Here is a 15147-nt window from a genome sequence, read left to right as displayed (position 1 = left end):
GTGGCTAGCACTACTAGAGTGCCACCTAAATGAAACAGAGTACTCTATTGCTAGCCATATCCACCTCAATGAAACAAGGTACTCTATTGCTAGCCATACTCACCTAAATGAAACAGGGCACTCTAGTGCTAGCCATACTCACCTAAATGAAACAAGGCACTCTAGTGCTAGCCATACTCACCTAAATGAAACAAGGTACTCTAGTAGTGCTAGCCATACTCACCTAAATGAAACAAGGTAATCTAGTGCTGGCTAAGTCCATCTAAATGATACAGGGCTAGCACTAGAGTGCCTTGTTTCATTGAAGTGGACATGGCTAGCACTAGAGTACCTTGTTTCTTTGAGGTGGACATGGCGAGCACTAGAGTGCCTTAGTACCTATCACTTAGGTGAGTACAACCAGCATTAGTGACTTTGGCTTTCTCTGGAGTATTTTGTTAGTACAAAAGTCATTTGATGATTTTTTCGTTTCAGTAAGTTTGTGTCGATCATCACAAGTCTGCAAAGTGTGGCAGCAACTTGCTGATGATCCATCATTTTGGAGAAGATTCTGCTGTCAACCAAAATGGCGACTGTCTAAGGCAGCTGAACACAAGCAAGTGATAAGCCATATGTCTGTGGAAGGCAGTATTCAGGTACGCTTTATTGATCTAGATTTATGGTAAGGTAGGCATTGATGTGAACAATTCTAAGATATGCAATATTGATGTAGACAGTGTTAAGGTAGGCAATATTGATGAAGACAGTGTTAAGGTAGGCAATATTGATGTAGAGAGTGTTAAGGTAGGCAATATTGATGTAGAGAGTGTTAAGGTAGGCAATATTGATGTAGACAGTGTTAAGGTAGGCAATATTGATGTAGAGAGTGTTAAGGTAGGCAATATTGATGAAGACAGTGTTAAGGTAGGCAATATTGATGAAGACAGTGTTAAGGTAGGCAATATTGATGTAGACAGTGTTAAGGTAGGCAATATTGATGTAGACAGTGTTAAGGTAGGCAATATTGATGTAGACAGTGTTAAGGTAGGCAATATTGATGAAGACAGTGTTAAGGTAGGCAATATTGATGAAGACAGTGTTGAGGTAGACAATATTGATGAAGACAGTGTTAAGGTAGGCAATATTGATGTAGACAGTGTTGAGGTAGGCAATATTGATGTAGACAGTGTTAAGGTAGGCAGTATTGATGTAGACAGTGTTAAGGTAGGCAATATTGATGTAGACAGTGTTGAGGTAGGCATTATTGATGTAGACAATGCTCAGGTAGGCAGTATTGATGTAGACGTAGGCATTATTGATGTAGACAGTGTTGAGGTAGGCAATATTGATGTAGACAATGCTCAGGTAGGCAGTATTGATGTAGACGTAGGCAATATTGATGTAGACAGTGTTGAGGTAGGCAATATTGATGTAGACAGTGTTAAGGTAGGCAGTACTGATGTAGAGAGTGTTGAGGTAGGCAATATTGATGTAGACAGTGTTGAGGTAGGCATTATTGATGTAGACAATGCTCAGGTAGGCAGTATTGATGTAGATGTAGGCATTATTGATGTAGACAGTGTTGAGGTAGGCAATATTGATGTAGACAGTGTTAAGGTAGGCAATATTGATGAAGACAGTGTTAAGGTAGGCAATATTGATGAAGACAGTGTTAAGGTAGACAATATTGATGAAGACAGTGTTAAGGTAGGCAATATTGATGTAGACAGTGTTGAGGTAGGCAATATTGATGTAGACAGTGTTAAGGTAGGCAGTATTGATGTAGAGAGTGTTAAGGTAGGCAATATTGATGTAGACAGTGTTGAGGTAGGCATTATTGATGTAGACAATGCTCAGGTAGGCAGTATTGATGTAGACGTAGGCATTATTGATGTAGACAGTGTTGAGGTAGGCATTATTGATGTAGACAATGCTCAGGTAGGCAGTATTGATGTAGATGTAGGCAATATTGATGTAGACAGTGTTGAGGTAGGCATTATTGATGTAGACAATGCTCAGGTAGGCAGTATTGATGTAGATGTAGGCAGTATTGATGTAGACAGTGTTGAGGTAGGCAGTATTGATGTAGACAGTGTTGAGGTAGGCATTATTGATGTAGACAATGCTCAGGTAGGCAGTATTGATGTAGATGTAGGCATTATTGATGTAGACAGTGTTGAGGTAGGCAGTATTGATGTAGACAATGCTCAGGTAGGCAGTATTGATGTAGATGTAGGCAGTATTGATGTAGACAGTGTTAAGGTAGGCAGTATTGATGTAGACAGTGTTGAGGTAGGCATTATTGATGTAGACAATGCTCAGGTAGGCAGTATTGATGTAGATGTAGGCATTATTGATGTAGACAGTGTTGAGGTAGGCAATATTGATGTAGACAGTGTTAAGGTAGGCAATATTGATGTAGACAGTGTTAAGGTAGGCAATATTGATGTAGACAATGCTCAGGTAGGCAGTATTGATGTAGACGTAGGCATTATTGATGTAGACAGTGTTGAGGTAGGCAATATTGATGTAGACAGTGTTAAGGTAGGCAGTATTGATGTAGAGAGTGTTAAGGTAGGCAATATTGATGTAGACAGTGTTGAGGTAGGCATTATTGATGTAGACAATGCTCAGGTAGGCAATATTGATGTAGACAATGCTCAGGTAGGCAGTATTGATGTAGATGTAGGCAATATTGATGTAGACAGTGTTGAGGTAGGCATTATTGATGTAGACAATGCTCAGGTAGGCAGTATTGATGTAGACGTAGGCATTATTGATGTAGACAGTGTTGAGGTAGGCAATATTGATGTAGACAATGCTCAGGTAGGCAGTATTGATGTAGACGTAGGCAATATTGATGTAGACAGTGTTGAGGTAGGCAATATTGATGTAGACAGTGTTAAGGTAGGCAGTACTGATGTAGAGAGTGTTAAGGTAGGCAATATTGATGTAGACAGTGTTGAGGTAGGCATTATTGATGTAGACAATGCTCAGGTAGGCAGTATTGATGTAGATGTAGGCATTATTGATGTAGACAGTGTTGAGGTAGGCAATATTGATGTAGACAGTGTTAAGGTAGGCAATATTGATGAAGACAGTGTTAAGGTAGGCAATATTGATGAAGACAGTGTTAAGGTAGACAATATTGATGAAGACAGTGTTAAGGTAGGCAATATTGATGTAGACAGTGTTGAGGTAGGCAATATTGATGTAGACAGTGTTAAGGTAGGCAGTATTGATGTAGAGAGTGTTAAGGTAGGCAATATTGATGTAGACAGTGTTGAGGTAGGCAATATTGATGTAGACAGTGTTAAGGTAGGCAGTATTGATGTAGACAGTGTTAAGGTAGGCAGTATTGATGTAGTCAGTGTTGAGGTAGGCATTATTGATGTAGACAATGCTCAGGTAGGCAGTATTGATGTAGATGTAGGCATTATTGATGTAGACAGTGTTGAGGTAGGCAATATTGATGTAGACAATGCTCAGGTAGGCAGTATTGATGTAGATGTAGGCAGTATTGATGTAGACAGTGTTAAGGTAGGCAGTATTGATGTAGACAGTGTTGAGGTAGGCATTATTGATGTAGACAATGCTCAGGTAGGCAGTATTGATGTAGATGTAGGCATTATTGATGTAGACAGTGTTGAGGTAGGCAATGTTGATGTAGACAGTGTTAAGGTAGGCAATATTGATGTAGACAGTGTTGAGGTAGGCAATATTGATGTAGACAATGCTCAGGTAGGCAGTATTGATGTAGACGTAGGCATTATTGATGTAGACAGTGTTGAGGTAGGCAATATTGATGTAGACAGTGTTAAGGTAGGCAGTATTGATGTAGAGAGTGTTAAGGTAGGCAATATTGATGTAGACAGTGTTGAGGTAGGCATTATTGATGTAGACAATGCTCAGGTAGGCAATATTGATGTAGACAATGCTCAGGTAGGCAGTATTGATGTAGATGTAGGCATTATTGATGTAGACAGTGTTGAGGTAGGCAATATTGATGTAGACAGTGTTGAGGTAGGCAGTATTGATGTAGACAATGCTCAGGTAGGCAATATTGATGTAGACAATGCTCAGGTAGGCAGTATTGATGTAGATGTAGGCATTATTGATGTAGACAGTGTTGAGGTAGGCAATATTGATGTAGACAGTGTTGAGGTAGGCAATATTGATGTAGACAATGCTCAGGTAGGCAGTACTGATGTAGACAATGCTCAGGTAGGCAGTAGTGATGTAGACAATACTCAGGTAGGCAGTACTGATGCTCGGGTAGGCAATATTGATGTAGACAATGCTCAGGTAGGCAGTATTGATGTAGACAATGCTCAGGTAGGCAGTATTGATGTAGACAATACTCAGGAAGGCAGTAGTGATGTAGACAATACTCAGGTAGTCAGTACTGATGCTCAGGTAGGCAGTATTGATGTAGACAATACTCAGGTAGGCAGTATTGATGTAGACAATGTTGAGGTAGGCAGTATTGATGTAGACAATACTCAGGTAGGCAGTATTGATGTAGACAGTGTTGAGGTAGGCAGCATTGATGTAGACAATACTCAGGTAGGCAGTATTGATGTAGACATAGGCAGTATTGATGTAGACAATGCTCAGGTAGGCAGTATTGATGTAGACAATGCTCAGGAAGGCATTATTGATGTAGACAATGTTAAAGTTGGCACTGTGGATGTGGACTTTCATGTTTCTTGTTCTCATTCTTGTGAGGATGAAGTCTTTTATGGATATAACTTCTTTCTTGCAGTGGATGTGATGTTTCGGTGTAGATTCAAACACCGTTATCAAGCAAACAATGCACAACATATGCAGGAATATATACCTAGCGGGGATGTGAGTTTTCTGCAGTAGAGGAGGTTGATGCACAGTGTGTTGACATGAGGCTTGTTGTGATAGGAGATGACAAGGCCATCAATGTTATTACATCCTTCCTACTTACGATCAGCTAATCAAGCCTGATCAAGAATATGCGACCCTTGCCCACTGGTCTTGTCATCTCTTATCACAAGCCTCATGTCAACACCAACCTTTCCCTATTTGCTTGGTAACAGTGTTAGGATCTACACCAAAATGTCACATCCACTGCAAGAAGTTGTGTATCCATAAAAGACTTCATCCTCATCAACATCTAAAATGCTGCTTAAAGAAACTCTTTGTTGTAGTGGAAGAATGTGTTCGCGGAGAGATTCAGGTTGAGGAACAACTGGCTGAGAGGTAGATGTACAGTCCGCACATTCGAAGGTCACACTCAGGGTAAGTAACACTCCTTGAAAGCACACCCAGTAGAAGTCGTTTGTTGGTTATCATCATTCAGGTAACCACAGTCTAAGAGGCCTATTCTCTATTATCTTACCTCACACATGAATATCACTTACCGATTGGCTAAGCGCCCTTGTATTTTTTTTCATCGTACCATGCTTACAGACAATGTATTTTTTCCAATGTACACTGTTGGGAATGCCAAACTCATTTGGTTCTTTATGGAAGTACTTCTTTGTCTCAAATAACATTGAAATACGCATGATTCATGGAAGTTACCGATGTTTTGTGATTGAAAGTGAGTGGGAGATAACATTAAATTTATTTTGCTTGCTTTCGTCTGCACAATGGGGACGAAACGATTTGCCTCACATTCTAAGGAAGACTCAGATGTTCGGTAAGATAAATACGTTGTTCACTGATCCCTCGAGGTACATGGGCCTGTGGGCTCGGGGAACATAAACAAACCTAGAGGGTACATTAGACCTGTGGGCTCGGGGAACATAAACAAATTTCGAGGTTACTTGAGCCCATGAACCCCTCGTGACCAGTGAACAACTTATAGTGTAGCCACCCTGAAGAGAAGCCTCAATCATGGTAAGCCTCTATCAAGAGAAGCAGCATTTGATTCAAGCCATACTTAAAGGAAGTGCTGCTGTGGAGAAGCCACAATCCCCGAGAGTAAATCAATGCCATATGGCGCCTCACTGCTGGTAAGTCTCTGTGAAGGACACCTCACTGCTGGTAAGTCTCTGTCAAGGACACTTCACTCAAGGTAAGCTAATGTCAAGGGACACTTCACGTAAGTCAATGACCCCTCATTGAAGGTAAGCCTCTGTCAAGGACACCTGCCTGAAGTTAAGCTATTGTCAAGGGGACACATCACTGAAGGTAAGGTACTGTCAAGGACACCTCACTAAAGGTAGCTGTAATATAGGGAAGCAACAACTGAACAGAATAGGTCCAGGATGACTAGACAGCAGATGAGAAGAGGTACCCTGAAATATTCCTCAGTTTAAACCTATGTGAACTAATGATTTGCTTTAGCACGCTGATTTTGTGGAAATTACACATGATATATCATTTTATTTATTTTTGCCTTTTCCTGACTCATGCTTAATTGCTTATCTCCTCTTCCCTGGTGAAGGTAGTGGAACACCTGAAATCTCTTGAAGTTCCCTTCTAAAATAAGTGGACGTAAAATACACTCACTCATGAGTAGCCTCCCTTTTCTTTTGCAAACGGTTAGCTGACTGACCATGCTTGTCACTCTCTCCCTGTCGCCCGATGAGGGCAGCTGGAGGCACCTGGGGTCCCAGATACAGAAATAAGTCTTTCAATTATTTTGGTCCTTTAACTAAATTTATCTTTATTTAGCATGTATTTCATCAAATGAGACTTAGTTAGACCGGTTTACGATGTTGGACATCTTGAGACCATACCCACTGTGGTGCACTCACCAGTCGTATGTCTGCGCAGGAACTTACATGTTAGAGTTGGCATTAAACAACCATCTCTATGTAGACGCACCTCTCCAAGGATGGGGTGCCCATCTAAACAATGGAGTTGCAGCAGGAATCTGGGGAAGATCGAGCTCTTCACATCAACCAGTTGGAGATGAAAGCAGTGATTCATGCTATCCATCACTGGTTGACAACACTGAGAGACAAGCTACTAATGATCCACACAGACAACTCAACAGTGGCCTTCTACATAAACAAACAGGGGTCAACAAGATCTCCATCTCTACTCTAGCGCTACATGGAAATTGCTCACTATCAACTATATTGGAGGGCAGCTCATGGAAGTCAAACACAGTGTTTGCCAATCATTACCAACGAGATATAGCCACAAGATAAGCAATTAAGCATGAATCAGGATAAGTATAAAATATTTATTTTATTCAGAAAATTACATATTTGGATTGCTGCCGACTATATGACATGTATACAAAATGGCGTCTGCCTCTCAACTATATTTTTAAGATCAGTTAAACATATTCTGACAAGCTTAAAGCTGCTAAAGAATAGTTCAGTGTGCAAATGATTCAGTGTATTTTATAGTTTGAAGAAAGCAGTGATATTCAGTGAAATAAATATCTTCATAGTGAACTCCAAAACAGTGAATCGAACAGTTTTTGAAGTTCAGACACTGCATATAATGATGTTGAGACATGCTTGGAGGAGCCAGGTCATATTGCTTGTGAGATTGTACACTTTCACACCTCAAAATACACTTTTTAGCCACTATGAATACACTTTGAAGGCAAATGGGTAAGGCAGGTATGCAAGAACTTTCAGTTTTTAATATTTAGTTCAGGGTCTGCTATTGTTAATGCTAATGGAAGGTTACTGAGTCCTTCTTTCCCTCTACAATATGCTGTTGGAAAAATTTACCAGCCGCTGTTCATAATTCAATAAGTGTTTCCAGTTTAAATCACGTATCACTGATAGCCATGCGTATGCACCACAGTATTATGTGAGTGGTAAAAGAAAATTAAATATTATTCATACCAAGTTGTGTTGTTCTGTTACTTGTTTGAACTCTGATTTATAGAGAGATATGCTGAAAACTGATCCCATTTCTATACGTGGTAATTTTATTGAGGAGTCATAACACTATCTATTTGAATGTCCATTGTACAAACAACAGATGGTTAACTTCATGCTATCTGTTGGGGGCACATTTGTTCATTAGCAGATGTTTCAGTTGACCTCAGACTTTTGTTAGAAGGAAGTCCAGACCTATCATCATGTGAAGATACAAATGTATTCAAGTTAGTGCAGTCATTCATCAATGAGACAATACGATTTTAATAACATATATATATATATAAATTACTCAGAAAAAGAAAGGCATGGCTGAAACTTGTTATCAAATTATACACTTAAGGTTCAGTAATACAGGGCAGTCATGAAGAAAACCTCAATGAACATTGGCGGTCCAATGATGCAAGAAACTGTACATCACAAATCACAAGTGTTTCAAGGTCGCAGAGCAGTCAGTATCTTGTGTGGCCACCAGTAGCATCAATGGTTGCTTGGCATCGGTATCCCACACTGGACCAGATTCCGAATGAAGTGCCTGGGAATGAATTGGTACTCTTCCCTCAAGGCCACAAACACAGCAGGTAACGTTTGTGGCTGGGTGTCATGCTGTCACACAGTGATCCAATTCGTCCCACAAATGTTCAGTAGGGTTAAGATCCAGTAATCATGAGGGTCAATCAAGAACCTGAACGTTGTTCTGGGCAAGGAAATCCCTGGTTATTCTTACTGTATGTGGCCGAGCATTATCATGCTGAAAAATGACGTTCTGGCGGTTCATGAAAGGACATGATACCTGATGATTTCATCATGGTGACGTCGAGCTGTCAGATGGCCCTGGACTTGAATGAGATCTGTCCTGTCACTGTATGAGATTACAGCCCAAACCATGACACTGTCATCGCCAAATCTGTCCACTTCCTGTACACAATTTACAGCGTAGTGTTTGTTACGATGTCGATATACGCATGCTCTTCTGTCGGGATGTCGCAGTATGTAACATGACTCATCACTGGAGATAACAGTTTTCCACCTTTGCATCGGCCATGGGAGATGTTGGTGACACCACTGTCTGTGTTGTTGCCGATGTTGCCGATGTTTGCCACGTAAGGACAGGTCCTCACAAAGGTCTTCTGGAACGAATACCAGCCTCACGTAAGCAGTTTCTCACAGTCTGATCACAAATTGTTCCGAGTCCTGGCACTACCGATGTTGTGGAGGATGTTTTGGTACTCTGACACATTCAGTTGCCTTGCAATTGCAGACTGAGAGTCTCCAGCCTCCAAATTACCAATCGCATTGTTGCGCTGAGCCTCAGTAAGTCTAGGCATGACTTTTTACAGCAAATTTAAGGTTGTCAACTGTCGAACGAGCATTGAATCACCTGACTTTTATTGGAAATGATGCATGGAATGTGCGTGCAAAAGGAAACGTGAATTTCTTCCCATTCACAATTTATTGTATTTTTTGAGGAAAACAGATTTTGGTGTGTTTTGACAAATTGTCCTCAATGACATTGGATTCAAACTCGGAAATGTTTGCAGACAGTGTTCACCATAGATATACTGATTACATAGACGCCAGTAATTCAAATTCAAAAAGTTAAATGGAAAAATACTGCCTATGCATTTCTTTTTTGAGTAGCATATAAAAGCTCTATCTCTTTTTCACTTGCACTGCTTTCTTGTCCACTATCTGTCCTCTTTAGTTGCGGGAATCTGAGTTATCTATATACATACCAAGGAGAGCGTATTAAAAGGTGGAGAACTTGTTCCTAATACTTTTCTCTGCGAATAAAATATGTTTAGAAGAAAACAAGTGATTGTTCATGCCTTCATGAGTTACTGATTTTGGCAGCTCATCTGGTTCTCTGTGTACATATAACTTGTTTAGAGAAAGTCATTTGCAATGTTTGTGGGCCTAACAATTTGATGACCCTTATACAAAAGGTAAAAGGAGAAGCTGCAGCAAACTTATATACCATGTCTTTCCTCAGGTATTTCATGTGTTCAGTTTGACGACACTCGTATTGTCAGTGGATCATCAGACAAGACAGTAAAGGTAAGTGCCTAGTTACAGTGAGAGATGAGATATGGCGTTTGGAGGAGAAACGTCCATTGAGGGGAGATTAACATGTTGGTTGTTGGTGGTGGTTGAGAAGGACAAGGTGTTGGAGGGGTGGAGGCTGACAAAGACAAGGTGTTGGAGGGGTGGAGGCTAACAGAATCAAGGTGTTGGAGGTGTAGAGGCTGATAAAGTCAAGGTATTGCACCATGATGGTTGAGAAGGACAAGGTTTTGGAGGGGTGATGATTGAAAAGGACAAAAGAATAGGTGTTGGAGGGGTGGAGACTAACAAAGGCATGGTGTTGGAGTGGTGGTGGTTGGCAAAGACAAGGTGTTGGAGGGGTGGAGGCTGACAAAGACAAGGTGTTGGAGGGGTGGAGGTTGCAAAGACAAGGTGTTGTTAGGGGTGGAGGCTGCAAAGACATGGTGTTGGAGGGGTGGAGGTTGCAAAGACAAGGTGTTGGAGGCTTGGAGGCTCACAAAGACAGTGTGTTGGAGGGGTGCAGGTTGCAAAGACAAGATGTTGGAGGGGTGGAGGTTGCAAAGACAATGTGTTGGAGGGGTGGAGGCTGACAAAGACAAGGTGTTGGAGGGGTGGAGGCTGACAAAGACAAAGTGTTGGAGGGGTGGAAGTTTCAAAGAGGAGGTTTTGGAGGGGTGCAGGTTACAAAGACGAGGGGTGGAGGCTGACAAAGACAAGGTGTTGGAGGGGTGGAGGTTGCAAAGACAAGGTGTTGGAGGGGTGGAGGCTGCAAAGACAAGGTGTTGGAGGGGTGGAGGCTGACAAAGACAAGGTGTTGGAGGGGTGGAGGCTGACAAAGACAAGGTGTTGAAGGGATGGAGGTTGCGAAGACAATGTGTTGGAGGGGTGGAGCTGCAAAGACAATGTGTTGGAGGGGTGGAGGCTGACAAAGACAAGGTGTTGGAGGGGTGGAGGTTGCAAAGACAAGGTGTTGGAGGGGTGCAGGTTGCAAAGACAAGATGTTGGAGGGGTGGAGGCCGACAAAGACAATGTATTGGAGGGTTGGGGGCTAACAGAATCAAGGTGTTGGAGGTGTAGAGGCTGATAAAGTCAAGGTATTGCACCATGATGGTTGAGAAGGACAAGGTTTTGGAGGGGTGATGATTGAAAAGGACAAAAGAATAGGTGTTGGAGGGGTGGAGACTAACAAAGGCATGGTGTTGGAGGAGTGGTGGTTGGCAAAGACAAGGTGTTGGAGGGGTGGAGGCTGACAAAGACAAGGTGTTGGAGGGGTGGAGGTTGCAAAGACAAGATGTTGGAGTGGTGGAGGCTGCAAAGACATGGTGTTGGAGGGGTGGAGGCTGCAAAGACAAGGTGTTGGAGGCTTGGAGGCTCACAAAGACAGTGTGTTGGAGGGGTGCAGGTTGCAAAGACAAGATGTTGGAGGGGTGGAGGTTGCAAAGACAAGGTGTTGGAGGGGTGCAGGTTGCAAAGACAAGGTGTTGGAGGGGTGGAGGCTGACAAAGACAAGGTGTTGGAGGGGTGGAGGTTGCAAAGACGAGGTGTTGGAGGGGTGCAGATTACAAAGACAATGTGTTGGAGGGGTGGAGGTTGACAAAGACAAGGTGTTGGAGGGGTGGAGGCTGACAAAGACAAGGTGTTGGAGGGGTGGAGGCTGCAAAGACGAGGTGTTCGAGGGGTGCAGGTTACAAAGACAAGGTTACAAGGTTTTGGAGGGGTGATGATTGAGAAGGACAAAAGAATAGGTGTTGGAGGGGTGGAGACTAACAAAGGCATGGTGTTGGAGGAGTGGTGGTTGGCAAAGACAAGGTGTTGGAGGGGTGGAGACTGACAAAGACAAGGTGTTGGAGGTGTGGAGAATGACACAGACAAGGTGTAGGAGGGATGGTTGTTGAGAAGGACAAATTGTTGGAGGGGCTGTGGTTGAGAAGGACAAGTCGTCTTGGTAAAAGACAGATGATGTACATTTGTTATCAAAATGATAGTCGACGCCTCGTCTGACCGTCTGCAATAATTTTGTTTCCTGAGCATAATTCTGGAAAATTTGTAGACCAAATTTGGTAGATATAATAAACTGAAAAAATGGCTGTGCCTTTAGCTATTTACAGATTTTTGGCTTTTTCATCTTTTTGTTGTTTTTCTATTGAACGTTTTGGTCTTAGTCTAATGGGTGAGGTTTGCATCGTATCTGGAGCATAACTCCAAAACCATTCAATATTTTTCTGCAAAACTTGGTAGATACATCAGTCAGAACCTAGTGGTGCCTTTTGCTATTTACAGGTTTTTTTTATTTATCATTTTCTCAGTTTTCATTGAAACGTTTCAGACTTGGTCTCAAAAGTGAGAGGTGTGTTTCGTTTTCGGAGCAAAAGTCAAAACCTTCCTAATATCTGTCAGTAAGACTTGGCAGATATGTGTGGCAGGCCCCAAAGTGGTGCCTTTTGCTATGTGCAGGTTTTTCTGATTTATCATTTTCTGGGATTTCATGGAAACGATTCAGACTTAGTCTCAAAATGGAGGGATGGGCTTCGTTTCCTGAGCAGAACTCAAAAACGTCTCAATATCTTTCAGCAAAACTTGGCAGATATGTGTTGCAGATCCCAAGTGGTGCCTTTTGCTATGTACAGGTTTTTCTGATTTATCATTTTCTGGTTTTCCATGGAAATGATTTTGATGAAATCTCAAAATGGAGGCATGGGTCTCATTTCTGGAGCACAACTCGAAAACTATTTAGTATATTTCAGTAAAATTTGGCAGATATTTGAGGCAGACCACAAAGTGGTGCCTTTTGATATTTACAAAGTTTTGGCATTTCTATTTTTCCCAATTTCCATGGAAACAATTCGGACTTAGTCTCAAAAGGGAGGGATTGGCTTCGTTTCCAGAGCACAAGTCGAAGACCATTTGAGATCTTTTAACAGATCTTGGCAGATATATGAGACAGATTTTGAAGTGGTGCCTTTTGCTGTTTACAGATTTGTGGCATTTATATTTTTCATGATTTCCATGGAAACGATTCAAACTTAGTCTAAAAAAGTATCAAGTAACCTTCAGATGATTTGTCCTTTCAAATATGTGGAGACTGGGAGGATATGTCATCTTCTGATGACTTTTGTTACAGTTTGTCATGAAAAGTTATTTATTTTAGACTTTGGTATAAGACTAAGGTTAGATGTGTGAACAACAGGAAACATTTGTGTGATGTTACAATTGTACACCAATCCTTGTTGCTGTGCATGTACAGGTATGGAATATTCGCACCAATGCACCCTGGTCAGTGCAGACACTAGTAGGCCATAGTGGGACAGTACGATGTCTACATCTAGAAGGAAGCAGACTCGTCAGTGGCTCCAGTGACAAAACTATCAAGGTAAGAATGTGTGTGTCTAAACCATTTGGTGTTCTGTGGCAAACCATACACTCCATGCTTGACCACAGTGGTACCTAGGAGCAAGCTCTATACTTCATTCATGAACAGAGTGGTATCCTTGAGCAAACTGTACACTCCATGCTTGAACACAGCAGTATCTAGGAGCAAACTGTATGCTCCATGCTTGAACACAGCAGTATCTAGGAGCAAACTGTACACTCCATGCTTGAACACAGCAGTATCTAGGAGCAAACTGTATGCTCCATGCTTGAACACAGCAGTATCTAGGAGCAAACTGTCCACTCCATGCTTGAACACAGCAGTATCTAGGAGCAAACTGTATGCTCCATGCTTGAACACAGCAGTATCTAGGAGCAAACTGTATGCTCCATGCTTGAACACAGCAGTATCTAGGAGCAAACTGTATGCTCCATGCTTGAACACAGCAGTATCTAGGAGCAAACTGTATGCTCCATGCTTGAACACAGCAGTATCTAGGAGCAAACTGTATGCTCCATGCTTGAACACAGCAGTATCTAGGAGCAAACTGTCCACTCCATGCTTGAACACAGCAGTATCTAGGAGCAAACTGTATGCTCCATGCTTGAACACAGCAGTATCTAGGAGCAAACTGTACACTCCATGCTTGAACACAGCAGTATCTAGGAGCAAACTGTACACTCCATGCCTGAACACAGCAGTATCTAGGAGCAAACTGTATGCTCCATGCTTGAACACAGCAGTATCTAGGAGCAAACTGTACACTCCATGCCTGAACACAGCAGTATCTAGGAGCAAACTGTATGCTCCATGCTTGAACACAGCAGTATCTAGGAGCAAACTGTATGCTCCATGCTTGAACACAGCAGTATCTAGGAGCAAACTGTCCACTCCATGCTTGAACACAGCAGTATCTAGGAGCAAACTGCATGCTCCATGCTTGAACACAGCAGTATCTAGGAGCAAACTGTATGCTCCATGCTTGAACACAGCAGTATCTAGGAGCAAACTGTATGCTCCATGCTTGAACACAGCAGTATGTAGGAGCAAACTGTACACTGCATGCTTGAACACAGCAGTATCTAGGAGCAAACTGTACACTCCATGCTTGAACACAGCAGTATGTAGGAGCAAACTGTACACTGCATGCTTGAACACAGCAGTATCTAGGAGCAAACTGTATGCTCCATGCTTGAACACAGCAGTATCTAGGAGCAAACTGTATGCTCCATGCTTGAACACAGCAGTATCTAGGAGCAAACTGTATGCTCCATGCTTGAACACAGCAGTATGTAGGAGCAAACTGTATGCTCCATGCTTGAACACAGCAGTATCTAGGAGCAAACTGCATGCTCCATGCTTGAACACAGCAGTATGTAGGAGCAAACTGTATGCTCCATGCTTGAACACAGCAGTATCTAGGAGCAAACTGTACACTCCATGCCTGAACACAGCAGTATCTAGGAGCAAACTGTACACTCCATGCTTGAACACAGCAGTATCTAGGAGCAAACTGTATGCTCCATGCTTGAACACAGCAGTATCTAGGAGCAAACTGTCCACTCCATGCTTGAACACAGCAGTATCTAGGAGCAAACTGTCCACTCCATGCTTGAACACAGCAGTATCTAGGAGCAAACTGCATGCTCCATGCTTGAACACAGCAGTATCTAGGAGCAAACTGTATGCTCCATGCTTGAACACAGCAGTATCTAGGAGCAAACTGTACACTCCATGCCTGAACACAGCAGTATCTAGGAGCAAACTGTACGCTCCATGCTTGAACACAGCAGTATCTAGGAGCAAACTGTATGCTCCATGCTTGAACACAGCAGTATCTAGGAGCAAACTGTCCACTCCATGCTTGAACACAGCAGTATCTAGGAGCAAACTGTATGCTCCATGCTTGAACACAGCAGTATCTTG

The 15147-nt window shown here is 42.3% G+C and overlaps 2 protein-coding genes across 2 annotated transcripts in view; one reads left to right on the top strand and one right to left on the bottom strand.

Moving 5' to 3' along the window:
* LOC137295516 (F-box/WD repeat-containing protein 7-like) overlaps positions 1-15147 on the top strand; it is a 67417-nt gene that overhangs the window by 24455 nt on the left and 27815 nt on the right. The window contains exons 5-8 of the mRNA XM_067826883.1: positions 475-635; positions 5160-5250; positions 9799-9863; positions 13096-13221. Coding sequence (XP_067682984.1) covers positions 475-635; positions 5160-5250; positions 9799-9863; positions 13096-13221 — 443 coding nt within the window. The remainder of the gene's footprint in view (positions 1-474; positions 636-5159; positions 5251-9798; positions 9864-13095; positions 13222-15147) is intronic.
* LOC137295670 (uncharacterized) lies at positions 643-4683 on the bottom strand. Its single transcript, XM_067827141.1, has 8 exons — positions 4230-4683; positions 4064-4168; positions 3818-3886; positions 3394-3463; positions 1512-2896; positions 1351-1435; positions 985-1041; positions 643-688 (listed from the first exon to the last, which is right to left on the bottom strand). The coding sequence occupies exons 1-8, from the start codon at positions 4681-4683 to the stop codon at positions 643-645; spliced, it is 2271 nt and encodes a 756-aa protein (XP_067683242.1).

Source organism: Haliotis asinina, chromosome 9 (genome assembly GCF_037392515.1).
Source record: "Haliotis asinina isolate JCU_RB_2024 chromosome 9, JCU_Hal_asi_v2, whole genome shotgun sequence".
Classification (NCBI taxonomy): Eukaryota; Metazoa; Mollusca; class Gastropoda; order Lepetellida; family Haliotidae; genus Haliotis; species Haliotis asinina.
Note: the sequence above shows the minus strand (reverse complement) of the source record. Positions and strands in the feature narration are given on the sequence as shown.

Coding starts and splice junctions, on each gene's coding strand:
- LOC137295670 (XM_067827141.1), bottom strand. CDS start 4,683: ATGAAAGTCCACATCCACAGTGCCAACTTTAACATTGTCTACATCAAT. Junction 3,887..4,063: donor ATCTACATCAATACTGCCTA/CCTGAGCATTGT, acceptor TGCCTACCTGAG/CATTGTCTACATCAATAATG. Junction 2,897..3,393: donor CCTACATCTACATCAATACT/GCCTACCTGAGC, acceptor TCTCTACATCAG/TACTGCCTACCTTAACACTG.